This window comes from Panthera tigris, chromosome B4 (genome assembly GCF_018350195.1).
Source record: "Panthera tigris isolate Pti1 chromosome B4, P.tigris_Pti1_mat1.1, whole genome shotgun sequence".
Classification (NCBI taxonomy): Eukaryota; Metazoa; Chordata; class Mammalia; order Carnivora; family Felidae; genus Panthera; species Panthera tigris.
In genome coordinates this window covers 44204019-44220295 of record NC_056666.1, presented here as the reverse complement: position 1 = coordinate 44220295, position 16277 = coordinate 44204019, and the positions used below count along the sequence as shown (strand labels likewise).

General features: G+C 40.2%; 1 protein-coding gene across 1 annotated transcript in view; it reads left to right on the top strand.

Moving 5' to 3' along the window:
- Positions 1-16277, top strand: part of LOC102957149 (NKG2-A/NKG2-B type II integral membrane protein-like) — a 63007-nt gene that overhangs the window by 19840 nt on the left and 26890 nt on the right. Inside the window, exon 5 of the mRNA XM_042991758.1 lies at positions 11517-11620. Coding sequence (XP_042847692.1) covers positions 11517-11620 — 104 coding nt within the window. The remainder of the gene's footprint in view (positions 1-11516; positions 11621-16277) is intronic.

The following is a 16277-nucleotide window of genomic DNA, read 5'->3' as shown; positions in this document are numbered from 1 at the left end:
TGACTTGAACCTTTCACAGTGACTGTGCACCACAGAAATCAACAAGTGCTAACAAAATAAGGTTTTCTTTCCTCTCTGATGTGCTCAATTACCAGCACAAGGTTGTATCCATATATGGTATAGACCCAACCATACACGGCTTTAATTGTGGTTTTAAATAATCTTACCTCTTAAAAAATTGAGAGAAGCAAACACACACAGAGACTTTTAAATTTACCCACATATTTACCATTTCTATTGATCTTCTTTCCTTCTTGTGGACACCATCCCTTCTCATCTACTTGTAGCTTGAAAAACATTTACGGAGAACAGGTCTGCTAAGAAACTCTGTTAGGTCGTCATGCACCTTCTGTTTTGAAAGACTGTTTTGCTGAATTTGGAACGTTTCTGTGACAAGCTTTCTTTGTCATGTTTTGCTTTGTTGTGGGTTTTTTTTTTTTTTGAGGGGTTTTGGTTTGTGTCTTGTTTTTTTGTTTTTCCAGCACATTCAGCTCTTTGGTTTTGACCTTCCCTGTTTTTATTCTTCATGGTTTCTGATGAGAACTTCTCTATTAATCATATTATTAGTTGTAATTAAATGTAATTAGTAGTTTTTTCCTTGCTGCTTTCAAGATCCCCTCTTTCTGTTTGTTTGCTTTTTATTTTATTTTTAATTGTGGTAAAAAAAGTAATAGAAAATTTACCATATTACCCATTTATATAAAAAATAAACTTTATTTCTGAGAGAAATTTTAGGGTCATATCAAAGCTGAGAGAAGGCACACAGGTTTCCTATATACCCCTACTGTCTACACATGCATAGACTATCCCATTGTTATTATCTCCCACCTTAGGGTTACACTTGCTACAACTGATGAAAGTACATTGACACATCTTTATCACCGAAAGACTATAGTTTAAATTAAGGTTTACTCTTGATTATGTACATTTTATGAGATTGGAGAGATGTGTAAAGACTTTATCATCCATTACATATTTATATAATATAGGCTCACTGCCCTAAAAATCCTCTGTCCTTCATCTATTATCAATCCTTCCCTTCTTGCTCAGCTCTGGCAACCACTGATCTTTTTACTGTTTCCATAGTTTTATTTTATTTTTTTTCCAGGACATCATATAGTTGGAATCACACAATGTCTCACATCTTATCCACTACACTTTAACAGTTTCATGCATCTTACCCAACTCTAAGCATACAGTTCATGAGTGCTAACTGTATTCACATCGTTGTCCAACAGATGTCTAGAACTTTCACCTTGCAAAACTGGAACTCCATACTCAATGGACATAATGAACTTCTCTACTTTCCCCTGAACCCTTAGCAATCACCATTCTACTTGCTGTTTCCATCAGTTTGACTGCTTTAGATACTTCCTAGAAGTGGAATCGTATTCTTGTGTGTGTGTGTGACTGGCTTATTTCACTCAGCATGATGTCCTGGAATTTCAACCATGTTGTAGCATGTGATAGGATTTCCTTCCTTTTTAAGGCTGAATAATAATATTACACTGCTCTGTGTATACTGTGGTTTTTTTTTTCTCCTTTCTTCCATCAGTGGACATTTGGGCTGCTTCTACTGGTTGACTTTTGTGAATAATGCTGCAGTGAGATGGGTGTGCAGGTATCTCTTTGAGATCTTGTTTTCAATTCTTTTAGAAAATTTCCTACACGTGGGATTGCTGATTCATAGGGCAATTCTATTCTTAATTTTTGGAGGGAGCTTTATACTGTTTTACATAATAGCTGACCAATTTGCTTTCCCAATGACAATGTGCCAGGGTCCTCTTTTTCCACCTCCTTTTTTCCTAAATAGTATCCATCCTAGTAAGTATGAGGTGATATCTCATTATGGTTTTGATTTGAATTTTTCTGACAATCAGTGATATTGAACACTTTTACATATGCTTTTTGACCATTTGTATATTTTCTAATGTCTATTTAATTCCTTTAACCATTTCTTTTAAAAAATTTTTTTAATGTTTTATTTATTTTTGAGGCAGAGAGAGACAGAGCATGAACGGGGGAGGGGCAGAGAGAGAGGGAGACACAGAATCCGAAGCAGGCTCCAGGCTCTGAGCCATCAGCCCAGAGCCCGACGTGGGGCTCGAACTCACGGATTGTGAGATCCGTGACCTGAGCCGAAGTCGGACGCCCAACCGACTAAGCCACCCAGGCACCCCTACCCATTTCTTATTTGGGTTATTGGGTTTTTGTTTTTATTAGTGACATTGTATTCCTTATATATTTTGGATATAAATCTTTGTTTTGATATATGATTTGCAAGCATTTTTCCACTCTATCTTTCATTCTGTGGATCATGTCCTTTGATGCAAAGAAATGTTTTAATTTGATGTAGCCCATTTGTCTACAATGGTCTTTTCCTTTGTAGTCTGTGCTTTTGGTGTCATATCCAAGAAGTCATTGTCAAATAAAATTTTATGTACTTCCCCCCATGTTTTCTCCAAGGAATTTGATAGTTTTACATCTTATGTTTGTGTGTTTAGTCCATTTTTAAAAAAATTATTAAAAATTTTATTAAAATTTTTTTAATGTTTATTTATTTTCGAGAGAGAGAGAGTGTGAGCAGGGGAGGGGCAAAGAGAGAAGGAGACACAGAATCTGAAGCGGGCTCCAGGCTCTGAGCTGTCAGCACAGAGCCCTACATGGGGCTCAAATTCGCGAACTGTGAGATCATGACCTGAGCTGAAGTCAGATGCTTAACCGATTGAGCCAAGCAGGTGCTTTGTGTTTAGCCCGATTTTTTAAAAAAGTTTATTTATTTATTTTGTGTGTGTGGGAGAGAGAGTGCACACAAAATTGGGGGAGGGGCAGACAGAGAGGGAGAGAGAATCCCAAGCAGGCTCTTGCACTGTCAGTGTGGAGCCCGATGTGGGTTCGAACTCATGAACTACGAGATCGTGACCAGAGATGGGGTCAGATGCTTAAACTGACTGAGCCACCCAGGTGTCCCGATGTTTAGTCCATGTTGAATGAACTTTGATGGGGCATAAACCTAAGCATCCACCTTCATTCTTTTGTGTGTGGGTAGTCAGTTTCCTGGCACCATGTGTGAACGATACTACCCTTTCCATATTGAATGGTCTTCTCACCCTTATCAAAAATGATTAGCCTGACCACATATGGGTTTGTGTCTAGATGTATTTTTAAGTTATTGTTTCCATGGGGGATTAAGGGCCTGGGGCTTCCTATTGTTTTGTGTTGCTGGTGTCATTCCCCCTCTAATCTGAACACAGATCAGATCTGGATCTAATCTGTGGATTTTGTGGTAGATAATGTGGTTTAAGTCTCCTGGAGGTGGGAGATATGCCACCCATTCCCTGATTTTCACACTGACTTAAGTCACCTCATAATCCACCCTGTTCCCTCAGGCTTATTTTTTTGTCTGTGTTCGCAAGTGACACTTAATGGTCACTTAATGGTCATTCCATTATCATGTCGTGAGATGTGGGTTTCTTGTGCTCATTCTGTTAGTAGTTTGCTGAGCCACTGGGTTCCACAAATATTTTTAAAATGCTATTTAAGAAGTTATTCTTTCACTGTGTGTTAATATTGCTTTTCTGTTTGTTTGTTTGTTTGTTTTTTTCTTCTGCTTTTATCCGCCTTTGATTTTATTCAGACCCATGCTGGTTTTCTGATTATTGAAGATCTCTGAACTCTGTTATTTTTTTTCTTTCATTCTATGGGATGAATAAATTCTGTTACCCCTTCTTCAGTTTCATCAAGTTTTTCTTTTGCATCTCCAATTTTCTATAGAGCCAATTGAGTGAAATTTTCATTTCAGGTATTTATAAACTCAGAATTTCTCTGTGTTTTTTTCACATAGTTTCATTTTTCTACTGATATTTCCTAGTTGTTATGTTGCTGCCATATTTTCATTTAATTATTTGAACATAGTTTCCTTTATAACTTACAAATATTCATAAATGTTACTTTAAAATACTTTTTTTTTCCAGTAATTCTAACATCTTTCCCAGGAAAAGTTTCTATTGACTTTAGTATGGAAGACATTTTCTGGTTTCTTTGCACGTTTTAAATTTTTTTTAGGTACACATTTCTGATAATGTAGTTTAGTAAACATGCATTGTATTTCATTTTTCTTAGATTTCTTATTTTTGGAGCTTGCATAGCTTTTACTGCAAAATCAGTTTTTCCTAATTCTTATCGTTTATTTGTTTGTTTGTTTATTTGTAGCCTATTTTCCTAGGGATTGCCCTTGTGATTTTGCAGCTTAGATGTCAACCACTAATTTTTTAAAGGTTGTGTTCAAATACTGCAAATCAGTAAGGCTTCCACCCTCTTCCATGTGATGGATGTGCAGGTGTATGTGTATGTGTGTGGGGAGGGGTGGGGGGTGTGTGTGGGAGGGGAGTGCTCATAACTTTACTGTCAATTCTCAAGTCTCAACTTTCGCTTTTATCTGGGTCTCCTCTACATGTGGGCGCATTTTCCCCATCAGCTAAAAGTGTGTAGAGAGCTAATATCATCTCTTCTGTTGTACTTTTCCCTTCAATATCTTCCCATTTTACTTACTGGGGGCCTTGAGCTCAGATAAAGGAAAGTGTGAGTTTCCCTCATTCATTATCAAGCAAACTCACCACTTTGAGCGGAAAAAGCAATGGTTATTTCATCCCCTTCCCCACTCTTACTCATGTCTGCCCTTGAGGCAACTGCACCATGATTTTTTCAGTCTTCCCAAATTGTAAATAGTACAATTCTTTAAAAAAAATTTTTTTTAATGTTTATTTTTAAGAGACAGAGCTCGAGTGGGGAAGGGTCAGAGGGAGATACAGAATCTGAAACAGGCTCCAGGCTCTGAGCTGTCAGCACAGAGCTCAATGCGGGGCTTGAGCTCATGAACCGTGAGATCGTGACCTGAGACGAAGTCAGACGCTCAACCCACTGAGTCACCCGGGTGCCCCATAAATAGTACAATTCTTTTTTTTTTATTAAATTTTTTTTAATGTTTATTTATTTTTGAGAGGGTGAGAGAGAGGCAGAGCATGAGCAGGGGAGGGGCAGAGAGAGGGAGACACAGAACAAGAAGCAGGCTCCAGGCTCCGAGCTGTCAGCACAGAGCCTGACGCGGGGCTCGAACTCATGGACCGGGAGAACATGACCTGGGCTGAAGCTGGATGCTCAACTGACTGAGCCACCCAGGCGCCCCAATAGTACAATTCTTTTTGATCACTGCACTAGGGTGGGTAGGTGGAGAGGCATGGGAGCAGTCCTAGGCAAGAAGATTACAAAGGTACTTCTTACTTGAATCTCTAGGAGTTTTTAAAATAATAAATATTTCACAAGTTATTATTATTAACCTCAGGACAATTGTCAGAACCCCAAATTATTATCCATGGCAGTGTGTCTTATTCACTTAGTCCTACTAAGATATCTTTTTTTTTTTTTTATTTTTTAATATATGAAATTTACTGTCAAATTGGTTTCCATACAACACCCAGTGCTCATCCCAAAAGGTGCCCTCCTCAATACCCATCACCCACCCTGCCCTCCCTCCCACCCCCCATCAACCCTCAATTTGTTCTCAGTTTTTAACAGTCTCTTATGCTTTGGCTCTCTCCCACTCTAACCTCTTTTTTTTTTTTTTTTTTTTCCTTCCCCTCCCCCATGGGTTTCTGTTATGTTTCTCAGGATCCACATAAGAGTGAAACCATATGGTATCTGTCTTTCTCTGTATGGCTTATTTCACTTAGCATCACACTCTCCAGCTCCATCCATGTTGCTACAAAAGGCCATATTTCATTTTTTCTCATTGCCACGTAGTATTCCATTGTGTATATAAACCACAATTTCTTTATCCATTCATCAGTTGATGGACATTTAGGCTCTTTCCATAATTTGGCTATTGTTGAGAGTGCCGCTATAAACATTGGGGTACAGGTGCCCCTATGCATCAGTACTCCTGTATCCCTTGGATAAATTCCTAGCAGTGCTATTGCTGGGTCATAGGGTAGGTCTATTTTTAATTTTCTGAGGAACCTCCACACTGCTTTCCAGAGCGGCTGCACCAATTTGCATTCCCACCAACAGTGCAAGAGGGTTCCTGTTTCTCCACATCCTCTCCAGCATCTATAGTCTCCTGATTTCTTCATTTTGGCCACTCTGACTGGCGTGAGGTGATATCTGAGTGTGGTTTTGATTTGTATTTCCCTGATAAGGAGCGACGTTGAACATCTTTTCATGTGCCTGTTGGCCATCCGGATGTCTTCTTTAGAGAAGTGTCTATTCATGTTTTCTGCCCATTTCTTCACTGGGTTATTTGTTTTTCGGGTGTGGAGTTTGATGAGCTCTTTATAGATTTTGGATACTAGCCCTTTGTCCGATGTGTCATTTGCAAATATCTTTTCCCATTCCGTTGGTTGCCTTTTAGTTTTGTTGGTTGTTTCCTTTGCTGTGCAGAAGCTTTTTATCTTCATAAGGTCCCAGTAATTCACTTTTGCTTTTAATTCCCTTGCCTTTGGGGATGTGCCGAGTAAGAGATTGCTACGGCTGAGGTCAGAGAGGTCTTTTCCTGCTTTCTCCTCTAAGGTTTTGATGGTTTCCTGTCTCACATTCAGGTCCTTTATCCATTTTGAGTTTATTTTTGTGAATGGTGTGAGAAAGTGGTCTAGTTTCAACCTTCTGCATGTTGCTGTCCAGTTCTCCCAGCACCATTTGTTAAAGAGACTGTCTTTTTTCCATTGGATGTTCTTTCCTGCTTTGTCAAAGATGAGTTGGCCATACGTTTGTGGGTCTAGTTCTGGGGTTTCTATTCTATTCCATTGGTCTATGTGTCTGTTTTTATGCCAATACCATGCTGACTTGATGATGACAGCTTTGTAGTAGAGGCTAAAGTCTGGGATTGTGATGCCTCCTGCTTTGGTCTTCTTCTTCAAAATTACTTTGGCTATTCGGGGCCTTTTGTGGTTCCATATGAATTTTAGGATTGCTTGTTCTAGTTTCGAGAAGAATGCTGGTGCAATTTTGATTGGGATTGCATTGAATGTGTAGATAGCTTTGGGTAGTATTGACATTTTGACAATATTTATTCTTCCAATCCATGAGCAGGGAATGTCTTTCCATTTCTTTATATCTTCTTCAATTACCTGCATAAGCTTTCTATAGTTTTCAGCATACAGATCTTTTACATCTTTGGTTAGATTTATTCCTAGGTATTTTATGCTTCTTGGTGCAATTGTGAATGGGATCAGTTTCTTCATTTGTCTTTCTGTTGCTTCATTGTTAGTGTATAAGAATGCAACTGATTTCTGCACATTGATTTTGTATCCTGCAACTTTGCTGAATTCATGTATCAGTTCTAGCAGACTTTTGGTGGAGTCTATCAGATTTTCCATGTATAATATCATGTCATCTGCAAAAAGCGAAAGCTTGACTTCGTCTTTGCCAATTTTGATGCCTTTGATTTCCTTTTGTTGTCTGATTGCTGATGCTAGAACTTCCAGCACTATATTAAACAACAGCGGTGACAGTGGGCATCCCTGTCGTGTTCCTGATCTCAGGGAAAAAGCTCTCAGTTTTTCCCCGTTGAGGATGATGTTAGCTGTGGGCTTTTCATAAATGGCCTTTATGATCTTTAAGTATGTTCCTTCTATCCCGACTTTCTCAAGGGTTTTTATTAAGAAAGGGTGCTGGATTTTGTCAAAGGCCTTTTCTGCATCGATTGACAGGATCATATGGTTCTTCTCTTTTTTTTTTGTTAATGTGATGTATCACGTTGATCGATTTGCGAATGTTGAACCAGCCCTGCATCCCAGGAATGAATCCCACTTGATCATGGTGAATAATTCTTTTTATATGCTGTTGAATTCGATTTGCTAGTATCTTATTAAGAATTTTTGCATCCATATTCATCAGGGATATTGGCCTGTAGTTCTCTTTTTTTACTGGGTCTCTGTCTGGTTTAGGAATCAAAGTAATACTGGCTTCATAGAATGAGTCTGGAAGTTTTCCTTCCCTTTCTATTTCTTGGAATAGCTTGAGAAGGATAGGTATTATCTCTGCTTTAAATGTCTGTTAGAACTCCCCTGGGAAGCCATCTGGTCCTGGACTCTTATTTGTTGGGAGATTTTTGATAACCGATTCAATTTCTTCGCTGGTTATGGGTCTGTTCAAGCTTTCTATTTCCTCCTGATTGAGTTTTGGAAGAGTGTGGGTGTTTAGAAATTTGTCCATTTCTTCCAGGTTGTCCAATTTGCTGGCATATAATTTTTCATAGTATTCCCTGATAATTGTTTGTATCTCTGAGGGATTGGTTGTAATCATTCCATTTTCATTCATGATTTTATCTATTTGGGTCATCTCCCTTTTCTTTTTGAGAAGCCTGGCTAGAGGTTTGTCAATTTTGTTTATTTTTTCAAAAAACCAACTCTTGGTTTCGTTGATCTGCTCTACAGTTTTTTTAGATTCTATATTGTTTATTTCTGCTCTGATCTTTATTATTTCTCTTCTTCTGCTGGGTTTAGGCTGCCTTTGCTGTTCTGCTTCTATTTCCTTTAGGTGTGCTGTTAGATTTTGTATTTGGGATTTTTCTTGTTTCTTGAGATAGGCCTGGATTGCAATGTATTTTCCTCTCAGGACTGCCTTCGCTGCATCCCAGAGCGTTTGGATTGTTGTATTTTCATTTTCGTTTGTTTCCATATATGTTTTAATTTCTTCTCTAATTGCCTGGTTGACCCACTCATTCGTTAGTAGGGTGTTCTTTAACCTCCATGCTTTTGGAGGTTTTCCAGACTTTTTCCTGTGGTTGATTTCAAGCTTCATAGCATTGTGGTCTGAAAGTATGCATGGTATAATTTCAATTCTTGTAAACTTATGAAGGGCTGTTTTGTGACCCAGTATATGATCTATCTTGGAGAATGTTCCATGTGCACTCGAGAAGAAAGTATATTCTGTTGCTTTGGGATGCAGAGTTCTAAATATATCTGTCAAGTCCATCTGATCCAATGTATCATTCAGGGCCCTTGTTTCTTTATTGACTGTGTGTCTAGATGATCTATCCATTTCTGTAAGTGGGGTGTTAAAGTCCCCTGCAATGACCACATTCTTATCAATAAGGTTGCTTATGTTTATGAGTAATTGTTTTATATATCTGGGGGCTCGGGTATTTGGCGCATAGACATTTATAATAGTTAGCTCTTCCTGGTGGATAGACCCTGTGATTATTATATAATGCCCTTCTTCATCTCTTGTTACAGCCTTTAATTTAAAGTCTAGTTTGTCTGATATAAGTATGGCTACTCCAGCTTTCTTTTGGCTTCCAGGAGCATGATAAATAGTTCTCCATCCCCTCACTCTCAATCTAAAGGTGTCCTCAGATCTAAAATGAGTCTCTTGTAGACAGCAAATAGATGGGTCTTGTTTTTTTATCCATTCTGATACCCTATGTCTTTTAGTTGGCGCATTTAATCCATTTACATTCAGTGTTATTATAGAAAGATATGGGTTTAGAGTCATTGTGATGTCTGTATGTTTTATGCTTGTAGTGATGTCTCTGGTACTTTGTCTCACAGGATCCCCCTTAGGATCTCTTGTAGGGCTGGTTTCGTGGTGACGAATTCCTTCAGTTTTTGTTTGTTTGGGAAGACCTTTATCTCTCCTTCTATTCTAAATGACAGACTTGCTGGATAAAGGATTCTCGGCTGCATATTTTTTCTGTTTAGCACACTGTAGATATCGTGCCAAGCCTTTCTGGCCTGCCAAGTTTCAAAGGAGAGATCAGTCACGAGTCTTATAGGTCTCCCTTTATAAGTGAGGGCACGTTTATCCCTTGCTGCTTTCAGAATTTTCTCTTTATCCTTGTATTTTGCCAGTTTCACTATGATATGTCGTGCAGAAGATCGATTCAAGTTACGTCTGAAGGGAGTTCTCTGTGCCTCTTGGATTTCAATGCCTTTTTCCTTCCCCAGTTCAGGGAAGTTCTCAGCTATAATTTGTTCAAGTACCCCTTCAGCACCTTTCCCTCTCTCTTCCTCCTCTGGGATACCAATTATGCGTATATTATTTTTTTTTAGTGTATCACTTAGTTCTCTAATTTTCCCCTCATACTCCTGGATTTTTTTATCTCTCTTTCTTTCAGCTTCCTCTTTCTCCATAACTTTATCTTCTAGTTCACCTATTCTCTCCTCTGCCTCTTCAAGCCGAGCCATCGTGGATTCCATTTTGTTTTGCATTTCGTTTAAAGCGTTTTTCAACTCCTCGTGACTGTTCCTTAGTCCCTCAATCTTTGTGGCAAGAGATTCTCTGCTGTCCTGTATACTGTTTTCAAGCCCAGCGATTAATTTTATGACTATTATTCTAAATTCACTTTCTGTTATATTATTTAAATCCTTTTTGATCAGTTCATTAGCTGTTGTTATTTCCTGGAGATTCTTCTGAGGGGAATTCTTCCGTTTGGTCATTTTGGATAGTCCCTGGAGTGGTGAGGACCCGCAGGGCACTTCCCCTGTGCTGTGGTGTATAACTGGAGTTGGTGGGCGGGGCCGCAGTCCGACCCGATGTCTGCCCCCAGCCCACTGCTGGGGACACAGTCAGACTGGTGTGTGCCTTCTCTTCCACTCTCCTAGGGGCGGGATTCACTGTGGGGTGGCGTGTCCCGTCTGGGCTACTTGCACACTGCCAGGCTTGTGTTGCTGGGGATCTGGCGTATTAGCTGGGGTAGGTAGGCAAGGTGCACAGGGGGTGGAGGGGCAGGCTTAGCTCGCTTCTCCTTAGGTGATCCACTCCAGGAGGAGCCCTGTGGCAGCGGGAGGGAGTCAGATCCGCTGCCGGAGGTTTGGCTCCGCAGAAGCACAGAGTTGGGTGTTTGCGCGGAGCGAGCAAGTTCCCTGGCAGGAACTGGTTCCCTTTGGGATTTTGGCTGGGGGATGGGCGGGGGAGATGGCGCTGGCGCCTTTGTTCCCCGCCAAGCTGAGCTCTGCCGTCTGGGGGCTCAGCAGCTCTCCCTCCCTTTGTCCTCCAGCCTTCCCGCTTTCCGAGCAGAGCTATTAACTTATGACCTCCCAGACGCTAAGTCGCGCTTGCTGTCGGAACACAGTCTGTCGGGCCCCACCGCTTTTGCCAGCCAGACTCGGGGGCTCTGCTTGGCCGGCGAGCCGCCCCTCCGCCCCGGCTCCCTCCCGCCAGTCCGTGGAGCGCGCACCGCCTCGCCGCCCTTCCTACCCTCTTCCGTGGGCCTCTGGTCTGCGCTTGACTCCGGAGACTCCCTTCTGCTAATCCTCTGGCGGTTTTCTGGGTTCTTTAGGCAGGTGTAGGTGGAATCTAAGTGATCGGCAGGACGCGTTGTGAGCCCCGCGTCCTCCTACGCCGCCATCTTCCGGAACCTCCCTACTAAGATATCTTTACAATGGGTTCAGTGCATAGCACTGTATTACAATTTGAAAGATTCTATAAAGTCACAAAGAATGAGCTTGACTTGTTACTACAAACTTCACATGAGTATAAGAGCTTTGATGTAACTTCTAATAAAATTTGTTCTCTCATAGTATATGTTGGACTTCTTCATTCGTTCTTCATGGTGTAGAGTCTCCCAGACAAAAAATAATAGTTCATGGCTGTGGCCCAAAGGCTTAACTTTCCTTTCCAAACCGTAAGTTTCTTCACAACTCCTTTATTTTACGCCTCAAAGAATTTGTCATAGGAAAAAAAAAACAGCTTTAATGGAACAACTTTATTTATTTATTTATTTATTTATTTATTTATTTTTAATGTTTATTTTTGACACAGAGAAAGACAGAGCGTGAACAGGGGAGGGTCAGAGAGAGGGAGACACAGAATCTGAAGCAGGCTCCAGGCTCCCAGCTGGCAGCACAGAGCCCGACGGGGGGCTGGAACTCACGGAGTGTGAGATCATGACCTGAGCTGAAGTCGGATGCTTAACTGACTGAGCCACCCAGGCGCCCCTTAATGGAACAACTTTAGAAACACCATTGTTGAAGTGTTTCCATAGAAAAATAATATGGAAAATATTCAGATTTAGTTACATAACTCTTAGTCCAAATGGATTGCATGCTCATTAAGATTTAAAATTATGTATTACCAAGATTAATTAGATATTATTTTCTATATTTCAGGTTGTCAGTATCTTCAGAATGGGACCACAATTGTACATTTTTATACGTTCAGGCCAAAAAAATTTTAATTGAATCCTGCTTAGAAATAAAAACATATATTTGTAAGCACCAGGCACGTCAACCTACCTAAATCTGATATAATGCTGCTTCACCATCTATAAAGAACATATTTCTCATTTCTTCAAGCCATATGATTATTTTCTTAGAGTTATTTTTTTTAAGATTTTATTTTTTACAACAGTTTTGGGTTCACAGCAAAATTAAGAGAATCGTACAGAGATTTCCCATAACCCTCCAGTATGCACATATGCATGCCGTCTCCCATCATCAACATCACTCATTACAATGCTTTACTTGTTACCAAGGATTCATCTTCATTGATATATCATAATCACCCAAGGTCCAAAGAGTACCTGAGGTTTTACCCTTAGGGTGGTAGAATTATTTTTAAATCTTTATTTATATTAACATAAAAAATATATACTCAGGAACATATCATCTATTTCTTAAACTTTTGTTATTTATTAAAATAAATTACATATACATTATAAATGATAATATCAAGCATTATTATGATAAAGCCCTTGGTAGGGTGAAAAAGCCCACTCATATTTCCAAATTAATTGATTTGTTCTAGCCCTAAAGGGGCTGCATGTGAAGGCTGAACGACCCAGAGTGGCAAGGTTATCAGTCAGTGTTGAGGCAGGAGACAGAAACCAGGAGAAGTTTGATATAAAGAATTATTAACTATATGGGAAAGCCTAGCATGAGGGGATGAAACAAAGTTATAAGAATACCTTAGGCTTAAAGGAAAGTACCGAAAGGAGGGATCACTGGGAAGCCAGGTCCGCTCTCTGAAGATGGGATTTAGATGTCATCGAGGACAATGTGGGTGCACACAGCTTCATGGCCGACATGCTCACTGGATTGACCTGGGGCAGAGCAGCTCCACGGTCCCCTGGCTGAACTTGGTGAGGAAGGATCTCGGTCTGAGACTGGCAGGCAGGAAGAACCCCCTGCCAGAGTGTTAGCAGGTAGAGGCTGGAAGAGGAAACTTTAACTGGCACTGGCCACAGACACTCGTGGAGGCTGAATACACAGGACTTCCTGCAAACAGGCAGCTGGCAACTAAGCCATAGTGGCCAAAGGAGAGGAAACACCAAGGAACCAGGAAGAAGAGCCCTTTCTGCTGCAGTGTCTCTCGATGGCCTTTTACCAACAGAAGTCAACCTCCTGTGAGATGGCAAGAGAGAAAATTGATAGGATCTTGCACCGTTATCTGAGAAAAGAGCACTGAGGGATAGATTTGGAGCTGAGAGTACTAAATTGATAACCAAGCACTCAGGGTATCATGCAACAATCCCAGGGTTGCCGTCTAAGAGCCATTCAGATCTGCCCACTTCCTCAGAGAATGGAACCAAGCTGTACCTTCTGAATCCATTTTAGTGCAGCACTAATCAAAGATTAGGTTCATTTTTGGGGAGAGGTTGCTTTTTCAATGAATAATAACCAGTGTCCTTTGGTACTTCTTCTTGTCTACTATTTTCCTCACCAGGATTTCAGATATTTTGGAAGGTATCTTGTTTTATTAAATTATCTGTGCCCTCACTCTATCGTTCTGTGCCAGCAAATTTAAAAATATACTTTGGCAGGGGCACCTGGGTGGCTCAATCAGTTGAACGTCCAACTTCGGCTCAGGTCATGATCTCACAGTTCGTGAGTTTGAGCCCCGCGTCAGGCTCTGTGCTGACAGCACAGAGCCCACTTTGGATCCTCTGTCCCCCTCTCTCTGCCCTTGCTTTGTTTCCACTCTCCCAGTAAATAAATAAATAAATAAATAAATAAATACTTTGGCATGAAAAATAAAATAGTAAATGATGAAGAAAACAAGAATTAAAAATGGACAGATATTTGTGTGGGTAAAACAGCTAATTATTGCCATATCACAGGACAAACTTTAGTAATTTGATAGTGATTCAGAGATTTTTCTACTGTAATTCAGTGACAAGAGGAAGAGAGATAAAACTCAAAGTCGCAAAATAAATTCGCATTTCATATGCTTTGATCTCTTGAATATAGACATATTCTTTATATTTATTTCCCATGTTCATACAGAGGAAATAGATGGATATTCAAAGTTAATTTCATATAATATGTAAGTGGCAGATGTACTAATTGCTAAACTTGTGTTACAAACAACCCAAATTTCACTGGCATCTAAAAATAAGCCTTTATGTCTCGTTCACCCATTTGTGGTTTGGCTGCATTTTAGTTGATGAGCTTGGGTTGCATGGACTTGACTGCAAACCACAGATGCAGCTCAGAACCTTTTGTATTGTTTATTCTTAGAACAGTGGGCTATGTGGTATACGACCTTTTAAAGCAGAGATTAGCAGCTGTCAGAGGGGCCAGCAGAAATGTGCTTCTTGCTGCCTGCACTCTGAGCTCAGAAGGTATCACTTTCCCACTCACAATATATTATGAAAACAAGTCCTATGGTCAAACCTGTCATTAATTGTCTGCAAAGTATACTGTTTTCAAAGTGGTCAGTTAGAGGAAACGTAAGTTCACTGAAAAATAACCCAATTTACCATAATAACCACAGGAATACTTTTCTCATTGTGTTTCATGAGATAGATATCTTTGTTTGTAATAAAATAAACATGAGAAATACACACACACACACACACACACAAATAGAACGTTCCTAACTTCCATCTAGATTTTTCTTTCCTCTGTACCAAAAATTCTTGTAAGGTGGTTTTGTATAACGGGAAACATCAGCAGGCAGATGTTTTCACCAGGGGCCTTGATCAACTTACAAATGTGGAATAAGCAGTAAGGTGTAAAGTTTAAAAACATCAGCAATGAAACCAGGTCATTTCAATGTAATTCTGAATGCACACTCTTAGTTCTATGAGTCAGAAAACTGATCTGTCTCGCTTGCCTCTCCCATAAAATATGACGCAAATAGTATCTTATTCATAGAGTTGCTTGAAGATTATTTGAAAAGCACCTTTTGACACCTAAGTATTCACTAAATCTTGGTCATTTTCACTTAAAAACTTGATGCTTCAGTTCCATCACCTGTGATATGGTAACTGTATATGTAGCCAACGCCAAGGGCTGAGGAATAAATTACATAATGCCTAAATATCCTTAAAATATAGCCAAGCCACAATAGGTTCTTCCTATATGTGATCTCTTTATATTTTGCTTTTCCAAATAGGTCACAGAGGCCGATTTCTAAGAAAACCCAAGCTCTAAAACTGTCTTCTTCCTTCCACTCATCCAAAGCTCTATTGTTACAATATATTTGTTTAGCTGGGTATTAGAAATATAATCTGACTTAGGAGTTTGATCATATATATCAAAGATATTTTCAGTTTAAAAATGGTTTTTGAGAAGGGCACCTGGGTGTCTCAGCCGGTTGGGCATCCGGCTTCGGCACAGGTCATGATCTCATGGTTCCTGAGTTCGAGGCCCGCGTCAGGCTCTGTGCTGACAGCTCAGAGCCCGGAGCCTGCTTTGGATTCTGTGTCTCCCTCTTTCTCTGCCCCTTCCCTGCTTGTGCTCTGTCTCTCTTTCTCTCAAAAATAAATAATAAAACATCAAAGAAATGGTTTTTGAGAAATTTCATACACATCATCTATGGACACTAAATGAGTAATTTGGGGGGGGGACATGTGTTTCCATTTTTGAAATCAGGTTGCATTTCCTGTTCTGTCTCGTTGGCTAAAAGCCCAGTCTCCTCACCCACTACCAACACCTCACACTGTCTCGTTGGGAATTGAAGAAATTTTGAAATGCATTGTCAAGGCTTGGCGAGCAAACTTGTTCAGCTGCTAGATTTGGGGAACCTACAGGGGCCCAGGGAAAGAAGAGGCTCAAGTGCCCTTTTCCTTTCAATGTTGGAGTATCCCACCCACACCTACGCATCTCTTACCATGGAGAATGGAGAAAAGTAAGAGAGGAGCTGCTTAATGTATTTCTGATGTAGAATCCCTCCCAATTTTCTCCCCAAATACATATCTAAATATATGCATAATAAGATGCCCAAAGTTTTATATGTACCCATAATAAGCTAGGAGAATTACTCAGTAAAGTGAGCTTGGGTTAGGGGGTCCACCGAAACCCCTGGGGAAGAGGTCAACTGCGCTGGCTTACAGTCAG